The sequence below is a fragment of the Chiloscyllium plagiosum genome, unplaced genomic scaffold (genome assembly GCF_037043375.1).
Source record: "Chiloscyllium plagiosum isolate Xiang-an unplaced genomic scaffold, Cpla_swu_hap1 HiC_scaffold_12, whole genome shotgun sequence".
Lineage (NCBI taxonomy): Eukaryota > Metazoa > Chordata > Chondrichthyes > Orectolobiformes > Hemiscylliidae > Chiloscyllium > Chiloscyllium plagiosum.
In genome coordinates, this window is record NW_028270150.1 from 31,297,987 (window position 1) to 31,321,332 (window position 23,346).

The 23,346-nt window shown below is 40.6% G+C and overlaps 1 protein-coding gene across 3 annotated transcripts in view; it reads right to left on the reverse strand.

The window, feature by feature from the left end:
• The window catches only part of eva1c (eva-1 homolog C (C. elegans)), a 157,468-nt gene that overhangs the window by 78,695 nt on the left and 55,427 nt on the right, over positions 1-23,346 (reverse strand). For all 3 annotated transcript variants that reach the window (XM_043701326.2, XM_043701327.2, XM_043701324.2), the window contains exons 3-4: positions 6,650-6,855; positions 1,118-1,241 (exon numbers count right to left, since the gene is read on the reverse strand). In XM_043701326.2, coding sequence (XP_043557261.2) covers positions 1,118-1,241; positions 6,650-6,855 — 330 coding nt within the window. The remainder of the gene's footprint in view (positions 1-1,117; positions 1,242-6,649; positions 6,856-23,346) is intronic.

The following is a 23,346-nucleotide window of genomic DNA, read 5'->3' on the forward strand; positions in this document are numbered from 1 at the left end:
CTGAAAGCTTTAGATGAAAAATTCTGGGTAGTTTAGTGTACCTTCATTTCTTGGACACAAATGTGACCCACACTGATTCGTGATTAACCTATTTTAGTGGTCTTGAGTGTTCTGTACATTTGAAGCAGACCCAATCATCTCTTCATTTTCCCCCAGGACTCTGCAGCCTTTCGGACTCAGTATCGAGCTCAGCAACGTTCGGGCTTGAGCTCTCCCATGTCCCTACCCCTAGCCCACACACCAGGCCTTGTTATCACACTATCTGTTGTTAGCTACTAACAATCTCCATTAATAGTTATTTAGAGTCATCATAATTTGAATAGTGTTTAATCCAGAAAATGAGACATCAGTGTATTAAGTAGTGTACTTCTGAGGCTGAAACTGGTGCAATTTGTCAGGTAGGCCATGAGGGATGCAATACCTAATGTCAGACTACTTTTCTACTGACCAAAATGGAAATATGTTCTATTTTTCAGAACTAATAGTTCAGAAGCTAAAACAAGAAAAAAAATCATTGGACATAATGTCTTATTTTGCCTACAATCATTAAAAACTGGCACCTATGCTTGCCACATTTAGGAATACGAATGCTATCCTGCTGAAATGGAAAACTGATGTTGACTGACTAAACTCTTTCTATTTGAATCACTCTTTCTACCATCTGCTCTTGGATGCTATTGCTGTGGCGAGGGCCACATTCCAAACCTTTCCACCTCCCCACTGAGAACAGGTTGAGACATGCATTTGGAATGGGAACACAGTGGGAGAAAAGACTACAACACTTTAGTGTTAAGTTGCTGACCAGTGTCCTTTCTTTCGGACTTCTACTGGAACAAGACAAAATGGAAGTGAATTAACAAATGAAAACAGATGTCATTGTATTGGCTCACAGATATTAATAATAGTTAAATCTGAATTACAAAGTGACGTCAAGGGCCAAATTAGATGGATTTGTACAAATTGGCTATAAATAAGATATGATTTTGTTATCATTATAAGGTAGATCACATCAAATATTTATACCTAATTATACAATTTTGCTTGCCACCCTATGTAACTCAAACAGAGAGCTTGATCCAGAAAATATGCATTCATTAAGTGTGGATGTATTACTTACTCGGCTTGCATTTGTAGGACACAAGGAGGTATTTGCTGGTGCCTGGACAAGGGTCAAGTCCAAAAACACGTCTATTGACAAGAAGCTGGCAGGATTGCTGATCCTGGCATTCGTCCAGTATTTTCTGGCAAGAATGAAAGCAAAGAGACAGAGTTCAGGAATAAAGAGAATTATCTGAAAGCACAAGCCCATGAAACACTATTAGATTGAAAGTGTGATCTAAATAGCTTTAAAAACCAAATGCATTAAGAACTTTTTAAAAACTTTTGAACAAAGAACAGAAATGCTTAGAATCTGCAGTCAACATTAGACAATATTCTAGAGAGTGTACTTTGGCAATAATTATGATGGCTAAACATCGCTTTGGTTGACCAGCATTTTTACCAAATATGTGAAAACTTTTTGTAATGCTTGCAACAAAATTAACTCAAAGAAAGTCCAAGTACAAATCAAAAAGTCATTTTAAGAACAGATGTAACTCTGCAAGATGGCAAAATGTCTGTAATACTGTCAATTGTTCCAAGCAAATTCAGATGCTATGGATTATTTAGGTCCCTATGAAGCTGCTGTGATATGATATACCATTAAGGGATCATATCTTAAATTACTATCCATAGTTACCACCATGACAGGATGGAATATTTGCTGCATGATTTGTAATCAGTCTGCAAATAGGTGGAGAAGAAATCAGAGGTATAATCTTGGCCTCCAAGTGAATAATACCTGCAGATGGTCTTAACTTCAAATTAAGAACTCACATTGTTGTTTCTTGAGTGTGATTACTATATTTACATTGAAGAAAAGAGGAACATCATTAAAATTACATATGGTAGTCATAATTTTAACTTCCTCTTTGGTTTGACTTTAATATTCTCCTGCTCAGCCTCCATCCTTCATTTGTTCCAAATATCTATGTTCCTCCAAGTAGCTGAATCCATTTGGGTGTCTCTATTTGACTAAGCCGTTATCAGTCCAAAACAAATCCGATCTGGATTCACTGTTCATGTCTAACACATACCCTCTTGCTTCTCTAATTTGCTTTTGCTCTCCTTGGCTATTTTAGTATCCAGTCTCTCTCTCTCTCGCTACCCAACATAAACTAACATTTTCCCAGCTATGCAACACTGAATGGAATGGAATGTGGTCACTGGCTTCTCACTGAGTTCTCCCAGACAACAGCTATTAGTCCAAGACTAAGTTTTATCTACTTGCCAATTCCTGTTCATCTCAATGCCAGGGAGCATGAGATTGGTGGTATATAAATTTCTGCTCTACTTCACTTTACAGATGAATTCCTCCCCAAGCTCTGGCATGAGAATAAAAACCATAAAAGGTAGATCTTTATGAAAAGGTGACACCAGTGATTTCTACTACATAATATTTTTAAAGAAAAACTAATGTAAACATGCACTCATGACATGGATTTTCAACATGGAGACAGGAATCTGGAAGTCAGGGTTTTCTCAATGTCATTATCCAACAGTTTTTTAAAAATTCATTCTCAGGATGAGGGCGTTGCTAACTCGGGCAGTATTTATGGCACATCCCGAATAACCCAGATGTTAGTGAAGAATCACGTTGATGTTGGTCTGGAGTCACACGAGGGCCAAACCAGATAAGGATGGCAGTTTCCTTCTCTAAAGGACATTAGTGAACCGATAGGCTTTTCCCTTCAACCATCATGGTCATCATTAGATAGAATTGTAGAGCTTACTGAATTCAAATTCCATTACCTGCCGTGGCAGAATTCGAACTGAGTTCCCCAGAACATTACTTCGGTCTCTAGATTAACAGCCGGAGATGTGTTGCTGGAAAAGCGCAGCAGGTCAGGCAGCATCCAGGGAACAGGAGAATCGTCTATGCCCGGCTCTGATCTCTAGCATCTGCAGACCTCACTTTCTCCTCTCTAGATTAACATTCCAGCTATAACACCAGTAGGCCATTGCCTCTCCTTGAGACAGAGGAGGCTGATGCTAAGGCAGTTCCCTTAAAAGGCCAGCCTCCATCCACAGAAACATTGGCCTAGTTCAACCAATTGATGCAAAGCATCTCTCACTCTCACCCATTATCCCTACCCCTTCCCTCCTTTCATTTCTGTGCCCCTCAACTTCCGACCCTGTCACTCTTTTCACCCCAATCCACTCACTTTTCATTAACCTTCGCTCTAACCTCTATGCAAGTGCAGCTACTTCAAGGGTCTGTGCACAGTGATTGCCATACCAACACCAATCACAGCACTGACTTCCTGTCTCAGAAGTGGTTGCTGTGTCCAACCTTGGAGGTCCACGCAGAAGAAAAGAAAGTTAGCAGGAAAGCTGTTTTATACCCCCTCTGCATATCCTTCACACCATAACCACGTTATAGATGATTCATAGGTCCTCAAGAACATACAGAAATCTTTGAAAAGCTCCTAAATCTGTTAAAACAAACAAACAACAGTTTTATAGGCATTAAAATTTTGTCTACTTTAAAAATCTCATAAATTTGTCAAAATAAATAACTATCTTGAGAAATAACTTGGAACCCTTTATTGTCCTTGAACAATTGCTTCCTTCAGTATGCCTGGGTCAAAATCCTGGAATGTCTCCCTAGCCACACTGTGGGTGTACCTTCACTAAACAGATTGCAGCAGTACAAGAAGGCAGCTCACCACTACCTTCGTAAGGGCAACTAGGGTTGGGCAATAATAGTTGATCTGGCCAGCAATGCATACTTTTCATTAATTATTTAAAAAGAGTCAGAAATGTGTCAGAAGCATCAAATTCATATTCCCAGTACAAGTACATATATAATGTTCATTAGTGCTTTGGAAGGCAGCCAAGCTGTCAATTAAAACTCACTTTAACCTGGAAAATTTCAGAAATAAACCTTGCAGTACAGAATCCATTATCACTTTGAAGGAAGCCAAGAACTGTTACTTACTTCACAATTTGCAAACAGCCAAACAGATAGTTAAGTCGTTCTGCACAAAGTGAATGAAAGCTCAGGAATCTGTCAATATTTTCAAATAGTCACACAGGTCTTAATAATAGCTAATAGCATAATTTAAACAAGTTGTTATTCCTCTCAAACTAGGTTAGCCTTTTAATATTTTACAATGCAGAATAATACTTTATCCAGTGGAAATTTATTTTAATGCATCTGAAGACTCTTCTGCTTTTACAATATTGTTCTCCTACTTGACAGCTTTCCAATTGTCAGAAGTTGCTATAGTCCTGCAGGGCTACTGTCACATTAGAGGGAGGCGACTTTAACGTGAGGGTCACCATATCTCAGGCAAGGGGTAAGGTTGAGAAGGCAGAATCTTCTTGGTGACTTCAGCTGGTACTTGAATCAAACCCTCACTGCTGGCATCACTGTGCATTGCAAACCAGCCATTCAGCAAGCTAAGCTAACTGACCGCTAGGTCTAACTCGACAAAAGACATCACTTAGTGGTCATTTATTCTTTCTAATCACAGCACTATCATTACTCATTTTAATAAACATCGTTTCATGATAAACTACAAAAGAGGCAACATGACTTGTACTCACATTTGAAATTCTTTCTGTATCTAATCTAACCCGCAGATATGCTACAGTAAGGTTTCCAAACTATGGCCATCTCACTGAAAATTAAGTTCTGAAATGTTTACTGTCAGAATGATTCCAGCAGCTTTGAAGAAGCAGCACGTGGAATTCCCAATTGATACCTTTCCTAATGTGGTGAAAATAGTTAGAGACAGAAACAGAGATGAGAATTGCACATTTTCTGCTCATTGTAATTTTTTTTTGCAATTTTTGCTTCAGGACAGTCCTGAAACTGCAGTGAAATCTAACTCTTCATTTCTGTTTGAACATCCGCATATAATTAAGAACATCAATCCACTCATGACAGGGTAGTTCATTTGATTGAGACCCCATTCACCATCTTCAACATTTGGCCCCTTCACCTTGAAGCACAATGGCAGCAGTGTGTACCATCAATAATGACGCATCCCAGTAACTTGCTAAAGCTCCTCCAACAGCACCTTGCAAAGCTGCAGTCTCTACCATCTAGAAATACAATGGCACCTGATGCTTGAGTATCCAGCCTCCAAGTTCCCCACCAAGTCACACAACATCCTGACTTGGAACTACATCATCGTTCCTGCTCTGTCAATGAGCCAAAATTTTGGAACTCCATCCTCACCAATATTGTGGGTGTACCTATCACATTGCAGCAATTGAAGAAGGTGATTTATCTTATCAAGGGCAATTTGGGATAAATAATAAATGATGAACTTGTCAATGTTGCCACATCCCATGAAAGAATTTTTAAAAAGCGTGTATACATAGGAGAATTAGAGAGATAGAAAAACTGCATTTTATGCAGATTTGAGTTTGTGCATATCCATACCCTTTATGACTTATACCCACCAATCCAGATTTCCTTCATTCTTTGAGAGATGGTAAAATATTTGCAACCATCACGAGGCACGAGCACAGGCTCTGAGGTGAAATGCACCTTTTGTTCAACATTTATCTTAACATATCTCAAAATAGTTTTGAAGATCTCTATCAACCATCACAGCTGCAGAAAAAATAGTTTTCAGGTTTGTTTTCAGAACTGTGATGTATTATCTCTGGCAATATCACACTGAATCTCTGTTGCAAGTCAATTTTTCTGGAGATCAACTGTATATAATGATACACAAATAGAAATTGTTAGACAAACGCAGAGTTAACATTTCAAGGCAAGTGACCCTTCTTCAGAAGCTGTGTTCTTTCTGCTTTCTCTCCACTGATGCTGCCAGACCTGCCGAGTTTCTACAGCAACTTCTGTTTTTGTTTCAGATTCCAGCATCCACAGTTCTTGGTTTTGCTTATGTTTATGTGTACCATGATAGTTCTTCAATCGAGCGCAGATGAACAGCTTCATAAAACATTGGATGTTCATATTTTCCCAATCAACTTGTTCAGAGATGACATTATACATTTTTACAGCAGGTGGGATTTAAACTCAGGCTTCTTTGCTCAGAGGTAGGTTTCTATAATTTAGTTGCAATTGCTGCATTATTAGGTGAGGCCCTCATTTGGAGTAGTGAAACATCTTAGGCACTTTCAAGTAGTGGAAGATATTCATTTATTATTATTAAAAGGTACCACATTTCAGACAATTACCATGGACTAAAGAAACTGGTAATTGTCAATATGATATGATAAAATATACTGAAGCCTAAAGTTGGAACTGCATGTTAGAAAGGATAGTCCTTTGCCAAACCATTGTATATGCATCAGATTTGTGGGGCAAACTAAAAGTTAGTTAAAAAAATCAATAAACTTTGCAATTTCCAGACAAACCTTTGATGGCTTATGAATCTTGATTCAGTTGAAATGCAACTATTCTAATAGTTGTAGCAGGTGCTAAAATTGTATGATTCAAGAAGAGTATAATTGGGAAACGATGACCATTATTAACATCATCTAATGATAAAATTGCACAATTGTTGTTCTTACTGTCATTTTACATTTTATTGTTAGGACAGTAAAAAAAATAAAATTCTTGCTGTACCTGTAAAGTGGTTGGTGCTGTGCAGTTTAGATTTTCTTCCACTCTACTTCTGGGATGTGAACCAGGACACAAGAGGGAACTTGGCACTTTACGTCCATAGAATGCTGACTGTATACTTATTGTTGTACCTCGAGGGCAATATAGGTTTAGGTGGCCACCATCACAAGCTTGCTCTGTATGACGACGCAAAACTTTGGATAAGTAATCTATAGGAACAGGAGAAACATATGGAGTATATAAAGAAAGCTCTGCAGGAAGAGTTTTTTTGTTAGAAAAACCTTTTAACCTATTGGGAGTACATAGGAAAAACAAAAAGGAAGCCAGTAAGTCAAGGTTAACTTGCATACTGTGGAAACTGACAGCATGTGTGTGACATCACTGACACATGTACCAGCAAGAAGCCAACCTGATCTAGTTTGGTGTAGTAGGGCCAGGAACACCAGAGGAGAGGCTGAAGGACTAAGTCTGAGTCCAAACTGGTGGGGAAGACTCCACCCCAGTCATTGGAGAGGATCCTGGAATTGTTGGCAGTAGGGAGAGCTGCTCCACTGCAGTCGCAGAGGTTGGTAAGGGATGTTGGAGGGCTCAGGCAAGAACTAATGGCGTGGGAGGCCTGGGTGGAGTATGGGTGGTTGCAACTTGAAGGCTATGGGTTGAGAGTTTTAATGGAGGCTGTGTGAATGCAGAGAATGGCACTTAAATTCCTAGATCCAACTTCACACACCTTGTCCAATTCCTTGGTTTTCCAAGACGCAGGAAAGTTGGGCTTCTTGGGATAGAAAGGAGGCACACAGCTTTGTCTTTTAAAATGATGGTGCTCCTGGCCTCCCTTCAATGGAATTGGAAGATGTTGGTGGTGGGTTGGGGTTAGGGTTCAGATATTTTACAATTCTTAACTGCCACAAGCCTTAAGCCATTCATTTTTGGGTGTTAACTGCATTCTGTGCCACGTCAAAGCAGAAGCAATCAGCGTTAACCGAATTGTTGAGCTTTGATGTAATCTCGCTACTGTATTATAATATCAATAAATAGGTTATGTAATAACAAAACAATAACAGTAGTTATCTTTGGCTTCACATACATGCGAGCAGTATCATATTACCAATCCTTTTGTTTAGGAATAATTTAACTGACAGATTAATAGTGAGAATGTTAGTAAGGCAGTCAGACACTGAGATATTCTATTTACAGTATGGCTTTTCATCCATTTAATTAATTCACCCATTCATCAACATTATCACGGCAAAATCAAGTCTTGTATTTAGCCCCAAGACTAACAGCCAGAAACTCTTTGGTTACAATAAATCCTCAGCAATCAATTACAGAAAAATTACTTTAATTAGTGTTACGGCATGAGAATAAATGATAAATTATCCCAGTTCAATCTACTAAACAGGTTAAGAACCGATTACTATAGGATGCAAGAAAAGACTATCATGGCATAAGGTAGAATCTTCATTGCTGTGCACTACCACTTTCTAAATAAGTCTGGATCTATATTTTACCGTTGTTATCAGTAAATCTTTAGAAATTAAACTTTTTTGGAGGAAACAAGGAGGTAGTGAATATGAAATAATGACACAGCATTAATTTGGACAACATGACAGGGATAGAGAGACCTAATGGTGTGCACATATATATACTTTTTGAGAAGGTTGAGCTAGTTCCCAAGGCTTAAAAGAAATCCTATAGCAATCTGTGCCTTATAAACAAAGTACAATGCTAATGCATGGCAGATAAGGGACAACTTATTAAATTTCTGCCATGCTATCAAACTCTTGCATGGGTAAATGTTAGCTTGCCAGTGTCAGAGGGGGTTTGTGATTGCAGGGAATTCAAACATCAAGAAAGTGCAGGCAAGTTGAGAAGTTGGCAGGAATCCATCAGCTTCTGCATTTAATTTGAGCGAGTAAATGAGTACAGAGGATATTCCCATAGGATGGACGAGTCTATTATTAACACATGCAAAACGGCAATTAACTACACCTTTCATCACAGACTCTGGCAGTAACTGTCAACCCTAGTTTCCTGGATTAACTGGATTTTGCCAGATTAAACCATGAGCAAGGCCAGCAGGAAGTGATGGAGCCAAGTACTTGATAGGCTGGAATGTCTGTAGCTACAGAGATGCAATAGGCGATTCTTAGCTTTGGTAGAAGTCATTTCCTTTTAATTCCTCACGGTTACTCCAATGGCTTCAGCAGAAAAAGAGACAGGCTTTTCGTAATGTATGAGTATAATGTGAGAAAATATAAACTTCTTTGCTTTTTCCGGAAAATCAGGAAACTATTATTTAAAAAGAAATATTGCAGAATTTTGTGATATAGTGTCAACTGAGAGTCCTGGTACACAAATCACAATAGGTTGATGTGTAAGTACAATAAGTGTTAGGAAGGCAAATAGAACACTGTCATTTATTTAAAGGGAAATGCATTATAAAAATAGAGAAGTTTCATTATAGTTGTCCAAGACATTGATCTGAAATGCTGTGCACAATGTTGCTCTCCATACTTAAGAATCCAATTGAATTTAGAGTCATAGAGATGTACAGCATAGAAACAGACCCTTCGGTCCAAACAGTCCATGCCGACCAGATATCCCAACTCAATCTAGTCCCATCTGCCAGCACCCAGCCCATATCCCTCCAAACCCTTCCTATTCATATACCCATCAAAATGCCTCTTAAATGTCGCAGTTGTACCATCCTCCACCACTTTCTCTGGCAGCTCATTCCATACACATACCACTCTCTATGTGAAAAGGTTGCCCCGTAGGTCTCTTTTATATCTTTCCCCTCTCACCCTAAACCGATGCCCTCTATTTCTGGACTCCCCAACCCCAGGGAAAAGACTTTGCCTACTTACCCTATCCATGCCCCTCATAATTTTGTAAACCTCTATAAGGTCACCCCTCAGCCTCCGACACTCCAGGGAAAACAGCCCCAGCCTGTTCAGCCTCTCCCTATAGCTCAAATCCTCCAACCAATTTGAAGCAGTTCGGGGAAGATTCACTCAACTGAGTCATAGGATTAAAAAGATTATCTGACTAGGTAAGTTTGGAACTTGTGGCTTGTATCCATTGGAGTTTAGGAAAATGAAAAATGAACTTATTGAGGATCTTGAGGGAACTTGACAGGGTGGATGCTGAGAGGAATTTTTCCCTTGTGGGAGATATCAGAATTAGGGAACACAGTTTAAAAGCAGGGAATTTCTCATTTAAGAGTCAGAGGAGAAAACCTTTCTCTCAGAAGTTCTCTTGTTTGGAAAGCAGTTGACATAGGCTTTTGAACATTTTTAAGGCTGAATTAGATAGATTCTAGATTAACAAGAGAGTCAGTGGTTATAGAGGTAGACTTGAAGCCCAGGCTTTAATGAATTACAAATATGTTATAGTCTTATGATGTTACTTTGTGTCATCCTCAAAGAAATACAATTAATTGGATTGGCAAAATTTTTCAAGTTCGATACTGGATGTCTTGTAAGATTTTATTTCTATAACAATTCATGTTCCTAAAAAAAGTTTCCACAATTTCACCTAGAATGGGCAAAAAACCTCAGCAGTCTGCTGTTTTCTGGGGTTAAATTTGCTAACTTTTCTGAAAAATATATAAGTAATAGCTGCCATGCTCGTGGTCACCATGTTAAGTTCAGTATTTTCTGGTAAATGTGTCAGAGTTCCTGTAATTTCCTCCTTTCACTTCCTTTGCTTTCACTGATGCAACTGATCTGATCTGTGGGATTCCTGTACATCAGAATTTGAATTAGGTTTCATTATCACATGTACTCAAGTACAAAAGTATAGGAGTACAGTGAAATGTGTACAATATTGCCAAAAATGGCACCATCCTAGGTGCAAAGTACCTAGTTACAAATCGTAGGTACAAAATTAGACAAATAAAGAGGCAAAACTTCTACCTTACAATTCTTCATTGTCCTTCTATAGCCTGCGTCACGTTCCAAGCTAGTAGTAATATGAATAAATTTATTAGATCCCTCTGTAATAATTCCCATCTCCCTTTTCAGATCAATTAAGTTACTTGACTCCCACTTGGTAAAAACTGAAACAAAAAGCACATGTAGTATCTCTACTGACTACGTAGCACCATTTGGCACATGATCACCTAATGTCACTTTTTGTTGCACTGCTTTCTTTTTCATTTAAGACAAGTCAACTTTTTATTATTAATCATCACTTCTTTTGCCACATTCCAAATGGCATGACTGGGTTCCATTCCATTTTCAGAGGTTTCCAGATCCTTTCCACCAAAATGACCCACAATCAGGGGAATATTTACACAGTATGTAAGTCCACAGTTCGTCCATCAAAGTTACTGCAGAAGAATAGGAAAACTCTCATGGAAATTGATCCTAATTACACTTCTATAAATTTGGCTTACATAACAAGTGGAATCTATTTTCAAATTTAGAATTATGTTAGACTTTATCATTTTCATCTGGTAATTCTTGTATGGTCAGCCAATTGTTAACTTTGAAGCATAATTATCTACTCACCATATTGTAGCAGCCTACTGAATCGTTTCAGCATTATACTGTAAAAATCCAGTATGGTAGAAAAAAACAGTAAGACATAGAGCACAGATTGATTAATCAAACAGCGCTTATTATAGTCATTAAAATAACAGCAGTAAGGTCTAATGGAATCTGACTTCGAAATCTGACAAGTGCCTGATAATGAATGTTTAAAAATATCTCCCTGAGATTAAAAATATATATCTCAATCATGCCAGTTAATAGATATATATACTAGCTCATATTAGAACGCTCACATCATGTAGGAGGAATCCATGGCATTTCATTTCAGATAACAAACTCCAGCAGGATGTTTCCACGCCAACCTCCCTTAAATAAGACATGTTTCACTGCTTTGCCATGCTGGTTATTCATGATTATTTATCTCCAAGTAAGAAAAATACACTGACAAAACTGGAACATTCTGAAATTCTGACATTGCAGTTCCACAGTGTCAAGTTAGCCAAGGCCGATAAATAATCATGAAGAGTGCGCAGGTTCAAACAAACAGTTATGGACTATCTGGAATAACTGGTAGTACATTCTTACTGAAGCATAAATCTCATAATGATGTTACAATGGATCATGATCAAAGGAAGTTAAAAATGGTGAGATCTGATAAAAACATCAGCAGGCTATGCTGCTTGATATGGAATCACAGAATGATTTCAGCATAGAAGACCATTCAGCCCATTGAATCCATTGTTGCTGTCTACAACATCAACTCAGCTAGTCTAAATAAAAACTGAAAGAACTGCAGATGCTGGAAATCAAACAAAAATAGAAACTGTAGGTCTGGCAGCATCTGTGGAGAGAAATCACAGTTAATGTTTTGGGCCCGTGACCCTTCTTCAGAACTCAGCTTGTCTCATGCTCTTGTCTTTTTATGATAGCCCTGCATGTTTTTTTTTCTGTTTGGGTAATTCCCTGATTCCCTTTTGGAATCCAGAATTGAATCTGTTTCCACCACACACTTAGACAGTGTATTAAAGGTAATAACCATTGTTAAAGAGGTTCTTCATGTTGCCTTTGATTTTTGTCATTTGTTTTAAATTGGTGCTCTTTGTGCTTTGAGATAATACTGCTAACTGCACATTGAGATCCTGCTCTGGAGTATCTCTAGTGTCTGCATATAAACAGTCCTTGAGGCTACTTTTCCTTAACTCTTAACTAAGGTTCTTTAATCTTCATGCACCGTTATACTTCTATATTTACATCTGTACAAAACAAGTTATCAGCACAAGCTCTCTAATGTGGTGTCCAAGACTTCTCTCTTCACATGCTTGTTCCTGGCATCTTCTCTTACTGACATCAGAGTCATATCATCAGTTATATCATCACGACTTACACACATTTCATTAGGACGAGTCTGGTTCTCGATCCTTCCCTATATGTGAACAACAGGCTGTGAGACCTCATGGGTTTTCTCATGCTATTGTCATGTGACTTTTTCTCTGGTGTCCACTGGCATTTTATCATGTTCACCGTAGGACTATCAATGAGGTTACTGGGAAGGACTCTCCTTCTCGACCTCTCCCCTTGTCTGAAGTATGGTAACCCTTAGGCCTATGACAGAGAGCAGCCTTATGATCTAGTTAGACTACTTACAAAGGACGTGCCTTCAAATGATTCAAACCATTCATTTTTATTCACTAACAGCAAAAAGTGATCAAAGCACAAACAAACAAAATATGGATTTCCCTGTCTGAACATAAACATCACTTGCCTTTTGATCACCAACAGTTTTAAAATTAATCTACTGGAATTAGCTGTCAATTAATTACTATCTGGTTTATAGAGCCAGATGCTGTTGCCTTCTGTCTTGTTAGAGACATCCAATTGGAGGAACAAATGTGCTTTACCTCCCTCTGTCATCCAGACAGCCCTCCACTGCACCACCTCCATTCCTTGTTCCACTGCTCTAAACACCCGCACTCTATAAACAATAAAGAGAGAGTGACCCTTGTTCTCACCTACTACCCCACCAGTCACCGTATCCAACACATCATCCTTAAATACTTCTGCCAATTCCAACTAGACCCCATCACCAAGGATGTCTTCCCCTCCCCACCCTTCTCTGCTTTCCTTAAGGACCACTCCCTTCGACAGTCCTTGGTTTGCGCCACTCTCCACGCCGAGCCCCCCTGAACCCCTAGATACCTTTCCCTACAACTGGAAAGGATGCAAAACCTGCCAGCACACCACCCCTCTCACTGCCATCCAGAGCCCCAAACAGTCCTTCCAGGTGAGATAGGTTCACCTAATTCTCCTCCAAACTAGTTTACTGTATCAGGTGCTCCTGATATAGTCTTCTCCACATCGTGGAGACAGAACATAAACTAAGAGAACGTTTCATTGAGAATCTCAACCGGGCCCACAGGGGGCGACCAGGCCTCCCAATCACCAACCATTTTAATTTCCCTTCCCACTCCCTTTCCAACATGACCATCTTTGGCTTCCCCCATTGCCACAGCGAATCAGACCACAAATTCGATGAACAACACCTCATCTTCCGCCTGGGCAACCTACAGCCTGGATGACTCAACACTGAGTTCTCCAGTTTCAATTAGCGTCCCTTCCCAATCCCCGCCTCCCTTCCCAGATCCTCCCCCTCCCTTCCATTCCTCTTAGACACCAACTGAATTCATTCCTACATTGACCAACCAGGTCATACCCTCTGCCTGTCTCCACCTAACCCCACCTCACCAGCCTGCCCCGCCACCCCACTTTATCTGTAGCTCACCTTACACCCACCCCCAGTCCTGAAAAAGGGTTGCACCCAAAATGTTGACTTCTCCCCTCCTGATGCTGCCTGGCTTGGTGTGCTCCCAGCCTCCTGCTTGCCTCTTGTCATGTAGCAGGTGATGTTTCTCTTGTTCAATGTCCTCATCTTCCTCCTCAGAAAACTGCTCTCACTCTCCTGACTCATCAGCCTCCATCTTTACCCACTTTGCCTGCTCCAGGTGTGCACAGCACAGTTAGCAAGGATGATGCAGTGCACTCGACAAGAGCGCACCATAAGGTCTCATAGACTGATCTAGGCAGCAGAAGCTGATCTTCAGGAGGCCTATCATCTGCCTCATAATGGTCCTGGCTGGAGAATAGGTTGCATTGTATCCATGCTCTACTTCAGTCAGGGTTTACATAACAGAGGTATGTTTACAAAGTACAGTGCCACCCTGTAACCATCCTTGTAAGACATCTGGCTCCTCAAATGCAGTAGGAATATAACAGCTCACAAGGATATAGATATCATGGCTGCTCCAAGGGAACCTGGTGCAGAATTCCAAGATCCAGTACCAATTATTAAAGATAAAACGTGCAGTGATGGAATGGACTTAGCAGTGTTGTGATATGATTCTCTTCATGTGATGTCTGTACTGTCTATCACACTTGCACCTGACAGAAGCCAACTATGTTGCCAAATCCTACTGCGCTGTAACAATGACTTTGTCATGGGGAATCAAAGTGAAATGTTGTGATCTGGCATTACTGGCTCTGGTCAGAGCATTAGTAAATTTATAAATGGATGATTAATAGATCCAACACTTGCCCCCATGGATCTTTGGAAGTAGCCAGCTGTGATGGCCAGCCAGGGTATGCTGTCTACCCATCCCTTCAGCTCGTAGTTGCCAAGCCAGCAGCTGGCATCTTTCAGCGTCCTAGGACATCCAAAGTCAGTACCAACCCTGTGCCTTGGTCACTTGGAGGAAATAGCATTCAAAGTTCCATGTCCCTTTCTTCCTAGCACTCCCTAAACAGCCAAACACTACTGATTGCCTACACGTTCCCATCTAGAATTATGCCTACAACTCTTAGCATTAGGTCCTTGGCCCCATACCTACAGTTTAGTCCTAACCATGATCGTGCTCCAATCTCACCCTTTCCTATCCTGCTGAGGCCGTGGTGCTAGGGACTGTCAGTCTAGTGGAGCAAGAGGCAAACTGGAGTTACCAAATAATTGCTCCGACTTTCATGTCAGGAAGTCTCAGCACCTAGTTTCTCACCAGTTGCTGTAAGGATGGAAAACTGCATAACATAGCCAAGTTTCTGGTATTGAGACTGGCTCTAATGCAACGAGGGGTACGTCGGCTTCCAAGAGATCAATTGTGTTAGGGGATTCTGTAGTCAGAGGTACAGACAGACGTTTCTGTGGCCAGCAGAGAAAAAGCAGAATGGTGTGTTGTTTCCCTGGTGCCTGGATCAAGGATGTCTCAGAGAGGGTGCAGAATGTTCTCATGGGGGAGAGGGGCCAGCAGGAGGTCATTGTCCACATTGGAACCAACGACATTGGAAGGGAAAAGTTTGAGATTCTGAAGGGAGATTACAGAGAGTTAGGCAGAAATTTAAAAAGGAGATCCTCAAGGGTAATAATATCTGGATTACTTCCAGTGCTACGAGCTAGTGAGAGCAGGAATAGGAGGATAGAGCAGATGAATGCATGGCTGAGGAGCTGGTGTATGGGAGAAGAATTCACATTTTTAGATCATTGGAATCTCTTTTGGGGTAGAAGTGACCTGTACAAGAAGCACGGATTGCACCTAAATTGGAAGGGGACTAATATACTGTCAGGGATATTTGCTAGAACTGCTTGAGAGGATTTAAACTAGTAGGTGGGGAGGGGGGGGGGGGGTGGGACCCAGGGAGATAGTGAGGAAAGAGATCGATATGAGATGGGTACAGCTGAGAACAGAAGTGAGTCAAACAGTCAGGGCAGGCAGGGACAAGGTAGGACTAATAAATTAAACTGCATTTATTTCAATGCAAGGGGCCTAACAGGGAAGGCAGAGGAACTCAGGGCATGGTTAGGAACATGGGACTGGGATATCATAGCAATTACGGAAACATGGCTCAGGGATGGGCAGGACTGGCAGCTTAATGTTCCAGGATACAAATGATACAGGAAAGATAGAAAGGGAGGCAAGAGAGGAGGGGGAGTGGCGTTTTTGATAAGGGATAGCATTACAGCTGTGCTGAGGGAGGATATTCCCAGAAATACATCCAGGGAAGTTATTTGGGTGGAACTGAGAAATAAGAAAGGGATGATCACCTTATTGGGATTGTATTATAGACCCCCCCCAATAGTCAGAGGGAAATTGAGAAACAAACTTGTAAGGAGATCTCAGCTATCTGTAAGAATAATAGGGTAGTTATGGTAGGGAATTTTAACTTTCCAAACATCGACTGGGACTGCCATAGTGTTAAAGGTTTAGATGAAGAGGAATTTCTTAAGTGTATACAAGATAATTTTCTGATTCAGTATGTGGATGTACCTACTAGAGAAGGTGCAAAACTTGACCTACTCTTGGGAAATAAGACAGGGCAGATGACTGAGGTGTCAGTGGGGGAGCATTTTGGGGCCAGTGACCATAATTCTATTCGTTTTAAAATAGTGATGGAAAAGGATAGACAAGATCTAAAGGTTGAAGTTCTAAATTGGAGAAAGGCCAATTTTGACGGTATTAAGCAAGAACTTTCGAAAGCTGGTTGGAGGCAAATATTCGCAGGTAAAGGGACGGCTGGAAAATGGGAAGCCTTCAGAAATAAGATAACAAGAATCCAGAGAAAGTATACTCCTGTCGGGGTGAAAGGGAAGGCTGGTACGTAAAGGGAATGCTGGATGACTAAAGAAATTGAGGGTTTGGTTAAGAAAAAGAAGGAAGCATATGTCAGGTATAGACAGCATAGATCAAGTGAATCCTTAGAAGAATATAAATAAAGTAGGAGTATACTTAAGAGGGAAATCAGGAGGGCAAAATGGGGACATGAGATAGCTTCGGCAAATAGAATTAAGGAGAATCCAAAGGGTTTTTACAAATACATTAAGAACAAAAAGGTAACTAGGGAGAAAATAGGGCCCCTCAAAGATCAGCAAGGCGGCCTTTGTGTGGAGCCACAGAAAATGGGGGAGATACTAAATGAATATGTTGCATCAGTATTTACTGTGGAAAAGAATATGGAAGATATAGATGTAGGGAAATAGATGGTGACATCTTGCAAAATGTCCCGATTATAGAGGAGAAAGTGCTGGATGTCTTGAAACGGTTAAAGGTGGATAAATCCCCAAGACCTGATCAGGTGTACCCGAGAACTCTGTGGGAAGCTAGAGAAACGATTGCTGGGCCTCTTGCTGAGATATTTGTATCATTGATAGTCACAGGTGAGGCGCCGGAAGACTGGAGGTTGGCAAACGTGGTGCCACAGTTTAAGAAGGGCGGTAAAGACAAGCCAGGGAACTATAGACCGGTGAGTCTGACCTCAGTGGTGGGCAAGTTGTTGGAGGGAATCCTGAGGGACAGGATGTACATGTATTTGAAAAGGTAAGGACTGATTCGGGATAGTCAACATGGCTTTGTGCGTGGGAAATCATGTCTCACAAACTTGATTGAGATTTTTGAAGACGTAACAAAGAAGATTGATGAGGGCAGAGCAGTGGATGTGATCTATATGGACTTCAGTAAGGCATTCGACAAGATTCCCCATGGGAGACTGATTAGCAAGGTTAGAGCTCACGGAATACAGGGAGAACTAGCCATTTGGATACAGAACTGACTCAAAGGTAGAAGACAGAGGATGGTGGTGGAGGGTTGTTTTTCAGACTGGAGGCCTGTGACCAGTGGAGTGCCACAAGGATCAGTGCTGGGCCTGCTACTTTTCATCATTTACATAAATGATTTGGATGCGAGCATAAGAGGTACACAGTTAGTAAGTTTGTAGATGACACCAAAATTGGAGGGGTAGTGGTCAACGAAGAGGGTTACCTCAGATTACAACAGGATCTGGACCAGATGGGCCAGTGGGCTGAGAAGTGGCAGATGGAGTTTAATTCAGATAAATGCTAGGTGCTGCATTTTGGGAAAGCAAATCTTAGCAGGACTTATACACTTAATGGTAAGGTCCTAGGGAGTGTTGCTGAACAAAGAGACCTTGGAGTGCAGGTTCATAGTTCCTTGAAAGTGGAGTCGCAGATGGATAGGATAGTGAGGAAGGCGTTTGGTATGCTTTCCTTTATTGGTCAGAGTATTGAGTACAGGAGTTGGGAGGTCATGTTGCGGCTGTACAGGACATTGGTTAGGCCACTGTTGGAATATTGCATGCAATTCTGGTCTCCTTCCTATCGGAAAGATGTTGTGAAACTTGAAAGGGTTCAGAAAAGATTTACAAGGATGTTGCCAGGGTTGGAGGATCTGAGCTACAGAGAGAGGCTGAACAGGCTGGGGCTGTTTTCCCTGGAGCGTTGGACGCTGAGGGGTGACCTTATAGAGGTTTACAAAATTATGAGATAGGATAAATAGACTAAGTCTTTTCCCTGGGGTCGGGGAGTCCAGAACTTGAGGGCATAGGTTTAGGGTGAGAGGGGAAAGATATAAAAGTGACCTACGGGACAACCTTTTCACATCGAGAGTGGTATGTGTATGGAATGAGCTGCCAGAGGATGTGGTGGAGGCTGGTACAATTGCAACATTTAAGAGGCATTTGGATGGGTATATGAATAGGAAGGGTTTGGAGGGATATGGGCTAGATGCTAACAGGTGGGACTAGTTTGGGTTGGGATATCTGGTCGGCATGGATGGGTTGGACCGAAGGGTCTGTTTCCATGCTGTACACCTCTGTGACTATTAAGGTGAGGTTAACTGTGATAGGGTTAGGATTAAGTAAGGATGAGATGTTAATGCATGTAAATAGGACTCTTCCCACTCACTAATGAGAAACTCATCTTTCTTTTCAACATTTGTCTGGAAAATCGGACTTGTGGCTCTCAAGGAGTTGTGAAGATCCTTGCTAGGTATCTCACCTAATTTTCCCAACATTCTGGCCATGACCCACTCATTCAATGGCTGGGAAGATTCGGTCAAATATGTCCTTTCCTATTTCATCTAAACTGCTCATGATTTTCAAATCTCCTCTCAACGTTCTCTAACAATGCCAGATGTTCCGATCTATCCATGTAACTGAAACCTCTCATCTCTGTTTTACTTTACTTGCTATTGGTTTCCCATCCTTCCTAAACATGGTGCTTACAGTAGGAGTTCAGGCTAAGTGTTTTGTAAAGTGTCGTATAAGGTAATGGATATGAAACTGTTAGCCTGTGCTTTGCTGATGATCTGCCTATTCTGCTATATGACCCAGACAACTGGGTGCAGCATCAGGCAGTCTTGGGAAGTTGGGGCATATAGCATTAAGAGTTTGGTGCAATCTTCTCATGGAGACACACGTCTTGTTAATAATAGCTGATAAGTCTAAGAGTTATGATCTAAGAGATATATTAAAATAACTGAATTGTTATGGTACAGAAGCAGGCCATCTGGCCCATTGTGCCTACACTAGATCTACTACCTTGTGCCAATTTCCTGCCTTTTCCCCATATCCCTGTATGCCACTTCTATTCAAATGGTCATCTAATGTCTCAATTGAACCTGGCTTCACCACACTTCCAGGCAGTGCATTCCATATCAAACTAATCGCCATGTGAAAACCTCTTTCTTGCATCCCCTTGCTTCTTTTGCACATTATTTTAAATATGCACCTTCTCATTCTTGTTTCTTTTCAAGAGCGGGAACAGCTTCTCCTTTTATACTCTACATAGTCCACTCATGATTTTGAAAACCTTTTTCAAATCCCCTCCCAGCCTTCTTCTGTCCAAGTAGAACAGTTCCAATTTCTTTCACACATTTTCCTTGTTTCTGTATTCTTTCCAATGCATTCATATCTTTCCTATAATATGCTGTCCAGAACAGCGCACAATACCTCGGCTGAGGTTCAACAGGTGCCTTGTACTACGACACTCTCATACCTAAGACAAGAACCTCTTTTGAGATTTGTCTACAGTATATCCTTCACCACAGTCTATGAGAAAGCCCCTAGACTCGCATAAGAAGAAATGGCAGTAGTGCTCTACCCCCACCACAAATGGTTGGGCCTAGATCTTCTCATCACTGTTAGAACATGGTAGCAGTGCTTTAGATCTGACCACCATCAGAAGGGGTGGAAAGCAGGTAGAACCTAAAGGAAAGAGAAAAAAAAACACTTTGCAGACAAGGGAGTTAATATTTTAAAAGCATGGCTCCTTTTAGGAAAGGCTTAACAAGTCAGTCAGCAGCTGGAAACATTTAAAATGGATGTCAGTCAACACAGGCTCGTTGTAGCTATACCAGTAAGCAGCTGCACTCTGAAGTGAAAAGGCAGCTAAACATGACAGTGGTAGTCTAGATTAGAGTGGTGCTGGAAAAGCACAGCAGGTCAGGCAGCATCCGAGGAGCAGGAAAATCGACATTACGGGCAAATGCCCTTCATCAAGTAGAAGTGGGCTAGTGGGCGGCACGGTGGCACAGTGGTTAGCACTGCTGCCTCACAGCGCCAGAGACCCGGGTTCAATTCCCGCCTCAGGTGACTGACTGTGTGGAGTTTGCACATTCTCCCCGTGTCTGCGTGGGTTTCCTCCGGGTGCTCCGGTTTCCTCCCACAGTCACAAAGATGTGCAGGTCAGGTGAATTGGCCGTGCTAAATTGTCCGTAGTGTTAGGTAAGGGGTAAATGTAGGGGTATGGGTGGTTTGCGCTTCGGCGGGTCGGTGTGGACTTGTTGGGCCGAAGGGCCTGTTTCCACACTGTAAAGTAATCTAATCTAATCATCAGGAATCGAAACACAATTTTCCTGCTCCTCAGATGCTGCCTGACCTGCTGTGCTTTCCAGCACCACTCTAATCTAGACTCTAATCTCCAGCGTCTGCAGTCCTCACTTTCATCAGCCTCTCAGTGGTAGTGCCCCTACCACTGAGGAATGAGGTCCAGATTCAAGTACCATCTGCTCAAGAGGTGTGCAATAACATTACTGAATAGGTTCATCAAAAAAAATTAGAAAAAAAACAGCATAAGGTATTGATAGTCGCACTTTGTGCTAAGGGAGCAGATCTGTTTGGAACTGACTGAGATGCGAATGGAAGACAAAACTCTAGCAACATTTTGGATCCAGAAGGGAATAAAGGTAGAAAACCTACCTGAATCCAGCACAAAATCCAGACTGAGAGGCTGAAAAAATAAAGCTGGAGTATTTACTGATAAACAGGCATTGTTGCAGTTGTGAAAAGACACAAATAGGAGACAGCTGCAAAAATTAAAACAGAGCTATAACTAAATATTGAAGTTGGGAATGTCAGAAACAAATCTATATGTCTCAAATCCACTGCAAAAGAAAATTACAATGAGAAAAGCAGTTCATAGACAAAACACATTTTATTTGAAAATCAGGATATTTTAATTGCGGAAAGAGTTAAATACATCATTCGGTCATTGCTGGAAGCCACAAATTGCCCCAATGTGAAACAGGTAGTGTACAAGCCCTCCATTTTGTTTATATATGTGAGAAATTTCCCAAGAAGAAGCAAAAAAGGAAGGAATTCTGATTCTAATTCCTAAAACAGGGAGTAAAAGCACTTAACAGAATTTATAATCATTGAAATTTAAAAATAATTTCAAAAGTGTTATTAGAAAGATACTACAAAATTACAGTATTTTAAAGCTCTAAATAATTTTCTAAAACAAAATTATTTTAACAAGAAAGGCTTTGACAAGATTAATGGCTAAGAGGCTTTTGCCAATGGAAATCACTTATTTTGAAGATCAAAATTTCTTTCACACTACCAGCAGTGAGAAGCCACAGGTTCCACTGGTTTACAGGAAATGCTTCCTATCTCTAATACCATGGAAGAATCCTGAGAGGATAACTGTCAGCAAGACTTGAGGCAAACACCAAACACTGCTTTTAGAATTAAGCAGGACAGTCAGCATGAAATCATTGGTGAACTTTTAATTGAATCAGCACTGACAGTACAGCAGAATGCTACAGAGAGTGGGAACACAGAAGTCAATACTGTGATGTAAGTTGTGTGCTTTATCGAGAGATAATATCATTTATTTTAGAGTATATACTGTTGGCATGCACATTTTTGTCTGTGTCTGAGGGGATTCAATGGTTAACTTGTAAGCATTTCTGTAGCTATGGTGATTTCTTTCTAAAAATAATATGAAAAAGAGAGTTCCTGGTGTATAATGGGGTTTTTGCTTTCATTGACAGAATTTTTACGAGTGAATAAATAGTTGTGCTGGGGGAGCACACCCCTGTGGTTCTCAGGTTGGTGGGTGCACTTCAGTGATGTAAACTGCTACTCAACCTTTGAAACTTGGAATTTGAGCTCGTTCAGCTGACAACTGGTAACATGAAATAATGACAACCAACACTGTGGTTATAGCTGAGGTGAGAGACTGATTAAAGTGAAGGTGATGAGGAACTGCAATTTCAGCATCATCTGTGGAAAAAACTCAGTCTGGTACCCATAATCAAAAGTACTTCGCAAATAGTAACAGATATTATATTTGGTGTGAACCTAAAGCAATATTCAGCTCATGGTGAATGAATACACTTGAATCTGGATTTTGAGACAAATGGATCCAGTAAAACTCAACTTGAATTAAGCAGCTGGCCCTCACAGCTCTGAGCTCCTGGAGGTCAACAACCTTCCATCACCAGGCAACAATTGGGATAGCACATTGTAAGTTGCAAAAATAAACAAAAAAATCACTTAAACAAAATTCTATCACTAACTCATTGACAAAGGTAATATTTGACAGCAAATGCATTAGATAACACAATATCAAAGTATTAGAATATCTAAATTTTGTCTGTAATGTGATCCTGTATTGGCTAAACAGTCTTTACCATGTAGTGTCAATTGTGTTCAAAGGTTGGAAGTACTTTAATATGGGGTTGGGCTGGTAAAGATGGTGTAGAGATTAATTTGAATTTGCAACTAATTAGCAGGAGTATCGATTATTCAACTAGCAGCAAGGAACTCCAGCTGCAAGCTAACACTTTTGCTTCTGATATTGTTGAGGTCTTTATTATCAAATTATTAAAGATCTTCTTGCAATGAAACCTCAACTTAGAAGACTCAATTCCATAGCAAATTTGTGTGAAACATAGCAGAGAACTATAATGCAGGATGACCTAAACAATATCCCTCAAACCAGTCCATGGTTTGGTAATCCAAGGAGTTACTCAAGGTAACCACAAATGGTCCACAGCTCAGGTTCTATCAACTAGCAGTCAGTGAGCAGATGTTACATAGATATTGTCATGAGTCAGGCATAATAAGAAAGCTTTTTTCTGCAAA